At 55.7% G+C, this 13,116-nt stretch overlaps 1 protein-coding gene across 1 annotated transcript in view; it reads right to left on the reverse strand.

The window, feature by feature from the left end:
- Positions 1-955: 955 nt before the first annotated feature.
- The window catches only part of LOC119109308 (dual oxidase), a 65,015-nt gene continuing 52,854 nt past the window's right edge, over positions 956-13,116 (reverse strand). Inside the window, exons 11-21 of the mRNA XM_037232905.1 lie at positions 12,650-12,851; positions 10,071-11,161; positions 9,494-9,657; positions 8,500-8,874; positions 7,826-7,994; positions 7,406-7,569; positions 6,836-7,020; positions 6,243-6,407; positions 2,844-2,999; positions 2,427-2,555; positions 956-2,051 (exon numbers count right to left, since the gene is read on the reverse strand). Of these exons, the coding sequence (XP_037088800.1) occupies positions 1,923-2,051; positions 2,427-2,555; positions 2,844-2,999; positions 6,243-6,407; positions 6,836-7,020; positions 7,406-7,569; positions 7,826-7,994; positions 8,500-8,874; positions 9,494-9,657; positions 10,071-11,161; positions 12,650-12,851 (2,929 nt within the window). The 3' untranslated portion in view covers positions 956-1,922. The remainder of the gene's footprint in view (positions 2,052-2,426; positions 2,556-2,843; positions 3,000-6,242; positions 6,408-6,835; positions 7,021-7,405; positions 7,570-7,825; positions 7,995-8,499; positions 8,875-9,493; positions 9,658-10,070; positions 11,162-12,649; positions 12,852-13,116) is intronic.

The following is a 13,116-nucleotide window of genomic DNA, read 5'->3' on the forward strand; positions in this document are numbered from 1 at the left end:
CACAATTTGGTCACCAATTGGTTTGCAAACGTTTTTGTCACCGATCATATCCGGTAAATCAGAAGTTTTTTCACCCCTGGACATGGCGATCTTGTCAAGCTGCAGGTTGCGTGGGTTGCGTGGCATCGACTGCCATCCCCTCCTCCGGGCAGGCTCCCGCCCTTTGGGTGGGCAGTCGTATGCCTTGAGCGCCAGCCCCCGGGACGGGCCGGTCCGGCGGCACTTCCGATGACGACCGGGTGTGGACCTTGAGCGCCAGCCCCCGGGACGGGCCGGTCCGGCGGCACTTCCGATGACGACCGGGTGTGGACCTTGAGCGCCAGCCCCCGGGACGGGCCGGTCCGGCGGCACTTCCGATGACGGCCGGGTGTGGACCTTGAGCGCCAGCCCCCGGGACGGGCCGGTCCGGCGGCACTTCCGATGACGGCCGGGTGTGGACCTTGAGGGCCAGCCCCCGGGACGGGCCGGTCCGGCGGCACTTCCGATGACGGCCGGGTGTGGACCTTGAGCGCCAGCCCCCGGGACAGGCTGGTCCGGCGGCACTTCCGATGACGGCCGGGTGTGGACCTTGAGCGCTAGGTTTCGGGACGGCCGGTCTGGCGGCCTGCCTGGTCTGGCGGCTCGGAGAAGGTGTGTCGGTCGCTGAGCTGGGCTGTGGCACAGCCCTTTCTCACAACGGATACGGCCTTTTTTAGTCTGACCCGGGAAAGGCCATAGTACCTAGTGCCCCGAGCGATTGCCTTCCGGTACATCACTTGCTCCGTATTCACTTGCAGGCTTGCATCTTTCAGTACATCACTGCTCACGCATGCACAGGACCACCAGCCTTAAGTGCCTGTTGCTGCTGATCCGGACCGGCTGCACGTCACAGGAGCCTTTGACGTTTTTTGGCATGCGACAGATTTCCACTTTGGCCAGTTGGAATTTACAGCCCACCGTGGGAACGTTTGCTTTGAAGGGGCGAAACTACATTTTACACGGATGTTTATTCAGCAAATATTCATCAAGATATAGGCCATACTAAAACTACGCTGCGTCTAGACTCGTGTGGGTCACAGAAAGCCAAAAGATTTAAACGACTGCTGCAAAACTTACATTGGCGACGTACACGGAGCGACAGAACTGTAAACACGTCCGTCGTCTTTCCACTGCCGCCGAATAAAAGACTTCAGACCCATGTCTCACTCCAAAACATACGCGTGAGTGTATAAATAAACGGATTTAAGAGCATTCTTTCATTAATACCGCCGCTTTCGTAATGACAAGCACGTACGCTGTGGGGACGATGCCATCAGCCAGCGTGTTGGAGCCAGAACCCCACACCGGTGCCACACGGTCGGCTGTTAATATTACGAAAGACTTCTATCCCGTATAGACCAGCCACGACAAGGCCGGTCTGCTGTGTCTTACTTCCATTCTGGATGCGCGCGCGGCCGTGGGCTGTCCGCTCCGTTGGACCTAGCTAACATGACGGCACACGCACTGTCCAATGATGCGGGCGCTGACGCCCTCAGAGCTCTCTCACACGCCGTGCAATCCGCACACCTGTCCCCAAGTAGGAACACAGTTCGCGCGACGAGCCACCGAACGGCCGGCTCTCGGTCGCCGGACCGCACAACGCCGTCGGAGCGCACGCTCGCCGCACTTCGGCGACATAACCGCCGCGTCCGAGCGCACGCGCGCCACCCGCGGTGCGCGTGCGGTGCCGGCAGCGCGCAGCACGCCCCGGCAAGGCAGCCCGTGCCACGACCGTAGCGCCCCATCGCGCCACCACAGATGCGCCGTCGCGTGCCGCACAGTACGTGAGCGCCCGCTGTAGGGCCGCCAGCCTCATCAGAGCCAACACGGAGGGAGGCGCGGCCGGCCCGTGGCCACCGGGTCGGGCGGGCGGTCCGGCCGGCCGCGCTGCCGCTCGACCGCGCCTAGCCGAAGTTCTCGAAGTGGTGGATGAAGTAGGGTAACTTGCGGCCCTTGTTGACGTCGTCGCACGCCGTGCTGACTGACTTGGTGAGCGGCCGCGGCCCGCAGCTGAACACGCCGATCTTGGACACCTGTCGGAAAGCACGTTAGCAATTGTGACCAGGACAGCACGAGGCAGCAGGGTCCGCCACCGATGCTGCCAAACGCGAGTATAGCTAGCCGGTCCACAGATGATGTATTTTCACTTATCCTTATTATGACCAGGTGACAGAATCCGCGATGCCCAAGATCCTTATGCAAAACAACGCATGCACTATCAGGTGAATATGTTTAGCGCTTGTGACGTTTCTCATGCAAACCGCACATTTCAGCCAAATGCCAGCCCTGCTTTAAGGCCAAGCGATAGCAAATGAAGAGAAAAAACAACGAAAAGGTACATAGAAAACCAAGTTAAAAAGTGGTGCCCTTGATTATAGCACGACGGTCGCCATTGCAGCGTTACGTACGTAGTTGTGTTTCTTCTGGATGAACTTGAAGAAGGACGCCATGTCCGGTCTTCCAAAGTGGTTCACGGCCTTTAGGCCCGTGAACATCGAGCGATTCGACAGCCTTTGGAAGTGGTTTTCACAGATGTACTGGAAATGCGCAAATTGAGGTCACTTTTTACGGCACACATCGCATTGCGTTGCGCTCGTGCTATTACTCTATGCTTACGTCGCGCTCGCATTATTTTGTGGCATGTCGTAAAAGATAGCATAACTAAGCATTTTTACTAGACTAGTGATAGCCTTGCAAAAGAACAACGGTCGGGATTGCCTTGTTGATGACAGCAGCAGAGTGCTGTATTATCTCTACAAGGTCGCTTGGCGCATGGTAGTGAACACAAATGCTAGGAACGTTTCAAGGTGCTCCCGCCGTCTTACCAGCATAGTTGTCCTCAAGTCGAATTTGTGAAAGAACTGCGTGATGAAGATATGCATCTCCAGGACTTGAGTGACATCTTTTCTCTCCACATCACGGAGAACATCAATGAACCACTCGAAGCTCTTGTGTGATGGGCAAATCCACAGGAAATAGACCTGTCGGAAAAAAACAAGATGCATCTCATTGTGAAGTGTTATACAGAGAACAGAATCTCGCTCATGTAGGCGTACATGTTCATGCTTTTTCATTTTTTGCTGCGCCCGTCTGGTCCGGCGAGGCTTCCCGCGCGGAGCATGGGACAGCAAGCGAGCCGGCCTGGTCTGGAGCAACCGCATGCCGTACAAAACACGACCACCAGGCCGAGAGAAGAATGCGCATCGGCCCGACGCTCCAGCCGATCGGCCCGCATCGACGAAGCGACGTCAGATGTGCCCCCCGGAACGGCTATGACCCATCTGTCGAAATGGTCGATGGCGTCAAGATTAATGGATGCGAGAGGCAGATCACCGGCGACAACGTGCACGCAGGAATGTTTAAGTGACGTGTTGTTCTGGATGTTTGCCGCTCCGCCCCAGGAGCCCCGCCGCGCCGGCGCTGCCGTCGCCAAAGCTGGCATCGGAAGCATCACGTCACGTGAGAACTGGGCCACAGGGGACGTGCAGGGCCCGCCCGAGGCGAGAGCGTGAGGACATTGCACCGTCGCCGGCGACACCGCGCTCGAGATCTGGCCCAGGGGCACGCTGGAGGCGGGGCTCTGGAAGCCGGTCGGGCCGGCCCGGCGATATATTGGGCGGAGGAGGCGAGGCGGCAAAACTATTGAGTCACCCAAAAGGCAGGGGCGGGCCGACCCAGTTAGAGGACGTCGAGAATTGATAAAACATCATGCAAATGGCTCCGCAGGGCGGTTAGTGCAAGGGAGTGCACCAGGCACCTGCAGCCGCGCCTCGAGGTAGACACTCCGAGGCCCCAGCTCACGTCACCTGGTGGCGCGACATCCCACTCAGCGGACGACCGCACTCCGGCGAAAACACGCAGGATGTGAGTGCCCGGGCTGCTGTCCCCATCCCGCCAGGCCGTGGACGGCTGGCGCTTCGAGCGTGCCTTTTTGTCCCTCCCCACCGGACGGGCGCAGGCGCAGGTGTGGTGTAGTGCGGTGTGGTGTGTGTGTGGTGTATGTGGTGTATGTGGTGTGATGTGGTGTATGTGGTGTATGTGGTGTGATGTGGTGTGCTGGTATGTGTGTGGTGTGTGTGTGGTGTGTGTGGTATGTGTGTGGTGTGTGTGGTGTGTGTGGGCGTGGCGTGGCGTGGCGTGGCGTGGCGTGGCGTGGCGTGGCGTGGCGTGGCGTGACGTGGCGTGGCGTGGCGTGGCGTGACGTGCGTGTGTGTGTGCGTGTGTGTGTGTGCGTGTGCGTGTGCGTGTGCGTGTGCGTGTGCGTGTGCACGTGCGTGTGAGTGTGCATGTGCGTGTGTGTGAAGTATCACGCGGTTCGGCACTGAGCCCACGTGAAGCAATGGATCGGTGTGTCAATGTGTGAGTTATTTTTTTGTATTTTTGTTGTGAATACACGCGATGGTTTGCACTTCGATGGTTTAGCGTGGAAGCGAGGCTGAATGTGATTGGGCCAGGCGGCGAAAGGACAGTTGCGCCCGGTATGGGATGGCGCTGTGGCCGGACTGTGGACGCACGCTGGGTGCACCGGCTCGCGCCGTTGAGCCGCGCCGGAACTGTCTTGAATTTACCGTCGGAGGTGACCATGTAGAGGTTCAGCGGTTAGCCGGGGCCCTCACCGGTTCCGCGGCCCGGCCCGGCCCGGCGTACGGGCCGCGCTGGCATGTCCCTGGGGGTCTCCTGGGGCTATGGAGGTAGCCTGTTGGTTAGTTGGACGGTTCTTCCATTCTTGTTCCCTTTATTTTTCCGCCACCTGAGCCTGTCCAGCGCGCATGCCCTGCCTGCCTCACGACCACGCTGCCCTCTCCCCATTCGTTATTGATCGCTTTGCCTAGGCCGATGGATTGGATGATCTCGTGCGACGCGCGTGCATGCTTAGGCTCGTTTTCAGCTTAGTTAGTCGTTCGCTTTCCTTCTCCCCTTTGGATCCGCCGTGGGACTCTGAGCTCTTGCCAACTCCATCCAGCGCGCCTGCACGGACCTCGTTATGCGCGGGCGGTCCTCTTCTTTGCCTATCACCCATCCGTCCCGATAGATTAACTGGTTTAGCAAGGTATCCGCGCGCTTGTAATTTTGGTTGTTGTTTTTTTTCTGCTCGTCTCGTTGTTTAGTTCAGCGCGGTCTAGCTCCATCCAGCCCGTGCGCTGCGCGGGTTCCCGTAACAAGCGCGTGCACTCCCTGTTCTTTTGATTTTTCCTTTCCGTGTTTTTCCTCTCCCTGCTGGACGAGGCGCTGTCCAAGGCGCGTGCGCGGCAGCGGAGAGCTGTGAGCGGTGGGCGTGGCAGAATGAATGATGGGCCGCCCGCCGCAGACGGAACGCGAGAAGCGCCGCCCAAACAGGGAGGCGTCACCCTGGAGGTTAGGCGAGGGAACGAGTCGTCGTCTAGCTTCGGGCACCTGACGTCGGCCCAGTAGCTGCGTCGGTGCCGAGCTAACAAATTAGCATGATATACTTTAAACAAGGTTTAAACGTGGCTTTATTGAATGTTTGAAATGTGATCAATGAATTTAAGTTAGCTCAACGAGGACTCAGACAGATGAGCCAATTATAATGCAAAGGCATTGGACAAAAAGGGGAAGGGGGTCTCAGTCGTATGCGAGCTAAGAATAAGTGCGGTGACGTGGGCGCCAGCGTATGTGTATGCTTGGAGTGAGTGTGGTGGGGCCCCGAATGCATGGAGCTTGTGTGGATTCGTGAAGGCCGAGGGAGGCCCCCAGGGTTGTTATCCAGCGGGCCCTTGCCAATGTAGTTCGTCAGTTGCGTGGGACCCTTGCCAGCTGAGCGTCTGATCAGTGCATCCGGTTCCGTTTTTGCCCCGCTTAAATACTACCATAAGCTAAAAAAGGTGGAGGTGGGGTACCGTGGTTAAGGGCGCACAGCCATAGACGTGGAGACAGCCTTTGGTGGTGTCTGACCGGACCTACGATCTCACAAATCCCCTGGTCACTCGCTTCATCCTAGGTCTGCGGCTTACATGAGTATGTGTTGTCGGGTGTACCGGAGCCACAACGCGCCGAGTCGTGCGCAAGCATCATCTGGCTCGTGTGCTGACCAATAAGCTCCTCAGTATAAATTCGCTCTTGTAGGGAGGCTCTCGTGCCAGCAGTGGCCGGCGGCGCAAGGACACAGCGACGGCCCGGTGCAGCGCAACACACGCATACCACCACGCGCAGAAACCTTACTTAAACACGCACGACCTCGTCTGACATATCCCGGGCACGCCCACCTTCTTGCAGGAGACGCCCGAGTAGCGGTTGGTCGACGTGCCAAACACCAGGTCGTTGAGGATGGAGGCGTACGGCGTGACGCCGATGCCGCCGCCCACCATGACGGCCACCTCGAACTTGTACCAGTCCTGGTTGCCGCCGCCGAACGGCCCTTCCAGGCGCATCTGGGGAGGCACCGTGAGGTCAGGGGCTCCCTTTTATACGCAATTGTTGAGGTGACGCGGAGGTGAGGATGCGTCCACATGAGGAAGACGGCGCGCTTCCACAGCGCACAGGAGGAACAGCAACCAATTTGTATCACGAGAATAGGGAAACTCGGTCTGTCACGAGCTCAATCGGTGCAGGCGAGACGTACGCACCATACTCATTATATACGTACGAAGCAAACGACGCGAATGACGAGTTGTACGCAGCAATTTGAGATCGGATGAATATCACGTTGATTACAGTGAACTGAACTACCAAATCGACTAACACACCATATTATGCACGCGCACATGATATGAACGACCAGAATTTCACAGGGTCCTGCGCAGAGCTGCCCATCACATGTTCTCGGCGGCGCCAACAGCCGGCCGCGTCGGCCACTCACCCGCGGCGGAGGAGCATCCTCGTCCTGCACGTAGTTGACCGGGTCGAAGAAGTTTCTTAGCTTCCAGGTCCAGGGTCCCTGCGCCTTGATGTGACATGAGAGGAAGTTCTCGTGCGGTGCCGAGGTGAGCGTGAAGCTGTGGTACTCGTCGCCGACGCCCGTGCATGCCACGCGCACCCACTCGCCTGGGGTCAACAGGTCCCGTGTCACAGATGCACCATCGTGCGCCGGCTGAAGCGGCACAAGTGCACTCATGGCGTCCGTTCGCTAGGCGAGGTACTACGTTACATAAGCTCGTTCAGAACGGCTTGGCTAAAGTTCGCCAGCTAAAGCTGGCGAACCGTCCACTGTATGTGGTGTGTTAAGTGCGTGATGGTCCATCGGTTTTAGTACTGTGTTTCATAAAGGTGTGTTGGGTGAAAGATTTTGGTGACCTGGTTCAAACTCATCCGTATTATTGGTGTAAAACGAGCCTCATCGAATCTCGGCAGTCTCGGAGCTTGCGCTGGTTATTTCATAGCCATTCCGAACCCCGTTTTCCACCGACTCGCACATGGTGACAACTCTTACCTGAATGGTACTGGAAGTTGGGCGGCCGGTAGAACTTGATCTTCAAGACGTCCGAAGGAAGCAGCTCCGTCTCGATGATGTCCAACTCCATGTACTTGGTGCGCAAGCTGATGATCTTATCAAACGTGTAGACGATCGCCGGCCCAATGAAGAATATCCAGAATCTGTTTGGTAATACAATGATGCGTTTGGGTCATTTTGCTAACAAAGTACCAGAACCTGGCAATTTAAACTGCGCAAATAACTATTAGACCATGCAGCCACAATACAGCCAGGTGCCAGGTAGTTGTGTCCACCAATCAGCAACGCATCATTAAACCGGCTACAACCTGACGTGGAAAATCGCAAAGATGTTGCCAGCCTATACCCACAAGGTGGTGGACGACTGCTGCCATCTGCTAGCCATGTTTTCATGCTTACCTTGGGGCGCCGGTGAGCCGGGCGAGCCCGTGCGTCAGTGACAGAATGTAGAGCAGGTAGTAGAGCGAGTGGGAGTACCAGAAGTACTTGTACGCCCGCTTCCGAACCAGTGGGTGGGCGAACACGAAGATGATGATGACGATTATGTACAGGATGACCCCCGTCACGCCTGTGTGATAAAAACAACGTAATTTGCACGTACTTCAAACCCACTGTATTTAGTTGCTGCTACGGTGTGTTTGCTCATCTTTGAAGGTTGTCGCAAATATGATAGCATAAAAGATAAAATTAGCAAAACAGTTTGACACCATATTATACCTCCGTTAGTAGAAATGTAATTTCTCAAATGAGTTGAGGGAGGGGCTAAACCCAGCAAAACGAAACAACTTAGCCCAAAGTGGAGCCACGAACGGGTTGCTATCTGGATTTGGCCCTCTTGCTTTTCAAAGTTGGGGGAGACATGTCGGGGACGACGCTGGGGCTCCTAGTTGACCGACTCCAAATGTTGAACTACATTCCTGACTGGCATGCAAGGTTCAACCGCAAACGGCCGTCAGAATATCTCGTGGGATGAATTACCGAGCTTCACATGAAAAAATGGCTGCTGGCGCGGGTGACTCGTGCTACCGCGGTAGTGTGCTATTCAGCGTCAGCGATTCCTCACGTTTCCTCACCAGTGAGCGTGTTGAAGAGCCAGAAACCGATGCCGGGTCGCGCGTCGCTCTGGAACGTCATCTCCTTGATGAGACAGCGCAGGTTGTCCAGACTCTGGGTGGACATGTGGTAGAAGTTGACCAGATGACCGACGGCGTGCAGGATGGTGAAAAAGAGCGCCGTGCACGCCACGATCTTGTGGAACTGGATATGCGAGTCGATCGGGACGTACTGGTGGATCGAGTAGTTCTTCATCAGCGTCAGAATGTTCCTCGACATGGTGAGCAGCAGCAGCGAGAAGCAGAAGGACAGCGAGGCCGCCGAACCGCGCGTGATAGAGATGCCGATGCCCATGACGTGCCGGAGGTCTGTGTGCTCGGCCAGGAAGCTGTAGTCTGCGGGACAGCGGCGCACGGCCGTTAGCGGGGCTGACCAGAACCACACGGCAGAGGCAGCGAGGCTGGAGGCTCCAGCGCAGTGATAGCTAGTAGAGGCAACCTGCCCTGCCTCGCTGCGTCTGAGGACAAAGGCTGGTTTGCACACAGGAATAAAAATTATGGACATGTTTGGGGTCGGACGCAGCAAGTCACTCACGGATGAATCGCTCCACGAACAGCCATGTCACTCACGGATGAATCGCTCCACGAACAGCCATGTCACTCACGGATGAATCGCTCCACGAACAGCCAAGTCACTCACAGATGAATCGCTCCACGAACAGCCAAGTCACTCACGGATGAATCGCTCCACGAACAGCCATGTCACTCGCGGATGAATAGCTCCACGAACAGCCATGTCACTCACGGATGGATCCCTCCACGAACGGCCAAGTCACTCACGGATGAATCGCTTCACGAACAGCCAAGCCACTCACGGATGAATCGCTCCACGAACGGCCAAGTCACTCACGGATGAATCGCTCCACGAACGGCCAAGTCACTCACGGATGAATCGCTCCACGAACAGCCAAGTCACTCACGGATGAATCACTCCACGAACAGCCAAGTCACTCACGGATGAATCGCTCCACGAACAGCGCGATCGTGATGACGTAAAAGACGAAAAGGTAGAAGATGTTCTGTCGGTTCTCCTCCAGGAATGTCACCCAGCTGTCCCAGCGTTTCCAGAACCAGTGCTCGCGGCGCTCGTTAAAGGCGTCCATGTGGAAACTAGGCATTCTGGGGCAGAACCACAACAAAGTGTTAGCAAAACTTGAGAAGCGCTAAGTAATGCGCAGTGCACACAAACGGTCAGTGTGAGATTAACTACAAACAACGGCACATGACTGATACTGGGATCATTTGTTGGCAAATGTTGAAGTGCTACGAGAAACGCGGCCGAACATCGGTGAGTGTTTTCATACATGCAACTAATGAACTCAATGCACTAGCCAGTTAACTTTATTGACAATTTATGTCTTAGTCTTCCCACATGGAATGTCGAGTCAACCAAAACCTGAACAAAATGCACATGTTTTGTGTGTTTTCCTGGCTACGCTGTGCAAATGCAGCGCCATGAAATACAGCCTTTCAGAGAATGCTATTAATCCGACCCGTTTACTTGAGTTACACGTCTGTGCTGGACAGCTCACCTGGCGACGTTGGTAGATGTGTCCAAGAAGTTCTGTTTAGCCCCCTTGCAGTCCAGGCCGATCGCGATTAGGTCACCCTTGAACTCTTTCATGAGCAGCTTGAAGTCGTCGTAAGTCATGACGTCCTTGTCTTCGAGCCCGGCCGACTGAAACATGCCGTCGATGAGGTCGGTCACCTCAGAGTCCGTTAGACTGTTGGTCTTGGCGATCTCGACCAGAGAGCGCAGCATCTCGGACAGCTCGTCCTTGTCGATGGTGCCGTTGCGGTCGTTGTCGCACATGTCGAAGATGATGCGCAACTTGTTGTCGATCGTCCCGCGGGAGAAGAGGACAACGGTGTCCAGGAACTCCTGAAAGCTGATCTGACCATCGCCGTCCTTGTCGACCACATTGAACATCTTGTGCACAAACACAGCGTCGCCTTTCATGCCTAACGCGCTGGCAAACTCCTTTTTGGTGAGTGACGTGCGCATCACCATGATTATGTCGTTGGAGACCTCCATCTTCCGCTTCTCTCCCGGTTTGAGGCCAAAGGTGAGTGCGTACGCCTCCCGAAAGAAGTGCTCCAGTCGCTTCTGGCGGCGTTCCTTGGTCTCGGCGTTTTGCAGCATGTGCTCCTTAAAAGTGGAAACGGTCTCCATGGTCTTGCGGTGGCCAGCCAGGAACTGCTCCAACTTCGAAAGGAAGCGCTTGCGCGTGTTCAGGTTGTCGAACTCCAACACCACGTCGTGGTCGTTGGGTACCCTGATGAGACAGAGCGGCTTGTGTTGCGAGTCCTCAGTCACCTCGACCACCACCGTCTCGGTGCCCTTGAAGCGCGCTGTACGCAGCTTGACGCCCTTCCTGTTGAGCGTCACGAAGGCCACGTCCGGGCCGAACTTGATCTTGACGTTGCGCTTGTGGTTCTGGTGCAGCCATTCCGTGACAAACATCTTGTCAGTGGACTTGCCATTGTTGTTTTCCTCCTGCAGCATGCGGTAGCGGCGGCGGCGGCGGTTCATCAGCTTGACCACGCCGTATGCGGCGCCGGCCGTCAGTAACGGCACGGCGCCCAGGAAGATGCAGGCGTAGATGTAGGGCACCTCGCTTCCCTGCGGACAGAGACGGCCGATCAGACACGGCCGGCCATGGGATAGCAGCAGGCGGCAAACTCAAAACGTCTGGGGACCCACGCACGTCGCCAATGTTTCTGAATTTTGGCACAGCTTGCGTATGGATCTTGAGTGGCAAGAAGTGATCTGAGGTTCTCGTGCATCCCGTCCCGATTATTGAAGACTAGAGCACCTCTAGAGCTACCTCCAAAGTCAGTGATCTGAGGTTCTCGTGCATCCCGTCCCGATTATTGAAGACTAGAGCACCTCTAGGGCTACCTCCAAAGTCAGTGATCTGAGGTTCTCGTCCATCCCGTCCCGATTACTGAAGACTAGAGCACCTCTAGAGCTACCTCCAAAGTCAGTGATCTGAGGTTCTCGTGCATCCCGTCCCGATTATTGAAGACTAGAGCACCTCTAGGGCTACCTCCAAAGTCAGTGATCTGAGGTTCTCGTGCATCCCGTCCCGATTACTGAAGACTAGAGCACCTCTAGAGCTACCTCCAAAGTCAGTGATCTGAGGTTCTCGTGCATCCCGTCCCGATTATTGAAGACTAGAGCACCTCTAGAGCTACCTCCAGAGTCAGTGATCTGAGGTTCTCGTGCATCCCGTCCCGATCATTGAAGACTAGAGCACCTCTAGAGCTACCTCCAAAGTCAGTGATCTGAGGTTCTCGTGCATCCCGTCCCGATTATTGAAGACTAGAGCACCTCTAGAGCTACCTCCAGTCAGTGATCTGAGGTTCTCGTGCATCCCGTCCCGATTATTGAAGACTAGAGCACCTCTAGAGCTACCTCCAGAGTCAGTGATCTGAGGTTCTCGTGCATCCCGTCCCGATCATTGAAGACTAGAGCACCTCTAGAGCTACCTCCAAAGTCAGTGATCTGAGGTTCTCGTGCATCCCGTCCCGATTATTGAAGACTAGAGCACCTCTAGAGCTACCTCCAGTCAGTGATCTGAGGTTCTCGTGCATCCCGTCCCGATTATTGAAGACTAGAGCACCTCTAGAGCTACCTCCAAAGTCAGTGATGATATTCAGGGAGTTTAGGGCCTTACTTTTCTGTTTGCATGGTTTGTCGGTGTCTACTTACTACATACTTACCGCCATTACTTACTACATGTGAAAAAATGTTCAGCAAAAATGTGCTTTCAAACAGCAAACCGACTTCATATTTGATATGTGGAGCACCTCAACACTAGAATTTCTAGTTAACTTGGTGATAACACTTTTCATGTTGGCATGGCACAGCCTCGAACGGTATTTAAATGACGTTCCGAAATGCAAGGCAACTGCTAAGAGGACCCATTTGGCCTTCATGTCCTAAATCCGAACACGTTAACACAATCCCCTTCATCAAGGCATCATGGTTGTGCGCACCCCACGGGTGGTCAGGTGGAGGCGGCGGCCGAAGCCAGCACCGATTGGGGCGTCCCGATCGGTCCTGCGCGTCAGTACGGCCGCGCGCCGGCGGCTCCAGCGCACCCACCTGGAAGTAGTCGTGGCCGCTGAGGTACCGGCACGGCTCCATCTCGCTGGCGTTCAGCTGCAACGGCTGCGGACAGGGGTCGCCGGCCGTGTGGAAGAACACATTTTCCTGGATGTCGCCCCGCGCGATGTCCGTCGTAGCGAGGATGATGTCGAACAGGCGCACCCTCTTGATGGTCTCCACCTCAGTGTCCGAGAACACCCTGCCAAACGCACGGGTCGCGCAGCTTAGGCAATGACCCCTCGACGATGCGGAGGAATCCCCTTCAGGGGCTTCACGATCTTACTTGCTTTAATGAAGTTTGCATTACAAAAACCCACCAATCTGTCAGCATAAAACCCAATCAAGGCTGCCATGCATCGTGCGCCAGACCGTATGCCTATGCTATACCGTGTGTGATCGGCCGGTATAACATATGTCTTTGTTTGCATCGCGAAAGGTATCTCGAATTATGCCTTGTTGCACCA

This window comes from Pollicipes pollicipes, unplaced genomic scaffold (genome assembly GCF_011947565.3).
Source record: "Pollicipes pollicipes isolate AB1234 unplaced genomic scaffold, Ppol_2.1 Scaffold_7231;HRSCAF=8579_pilon_pilon_pilon, whole genome shotgun sequence".
Taxonomy (NCBI): domain Eukaryota; kingdom Metazoa; phylum Arthropoda; class Thecostraca; order Pollicipedomorpha; family Pollicipedidae; genus Pollicipes; species Pollicipes pollicipes.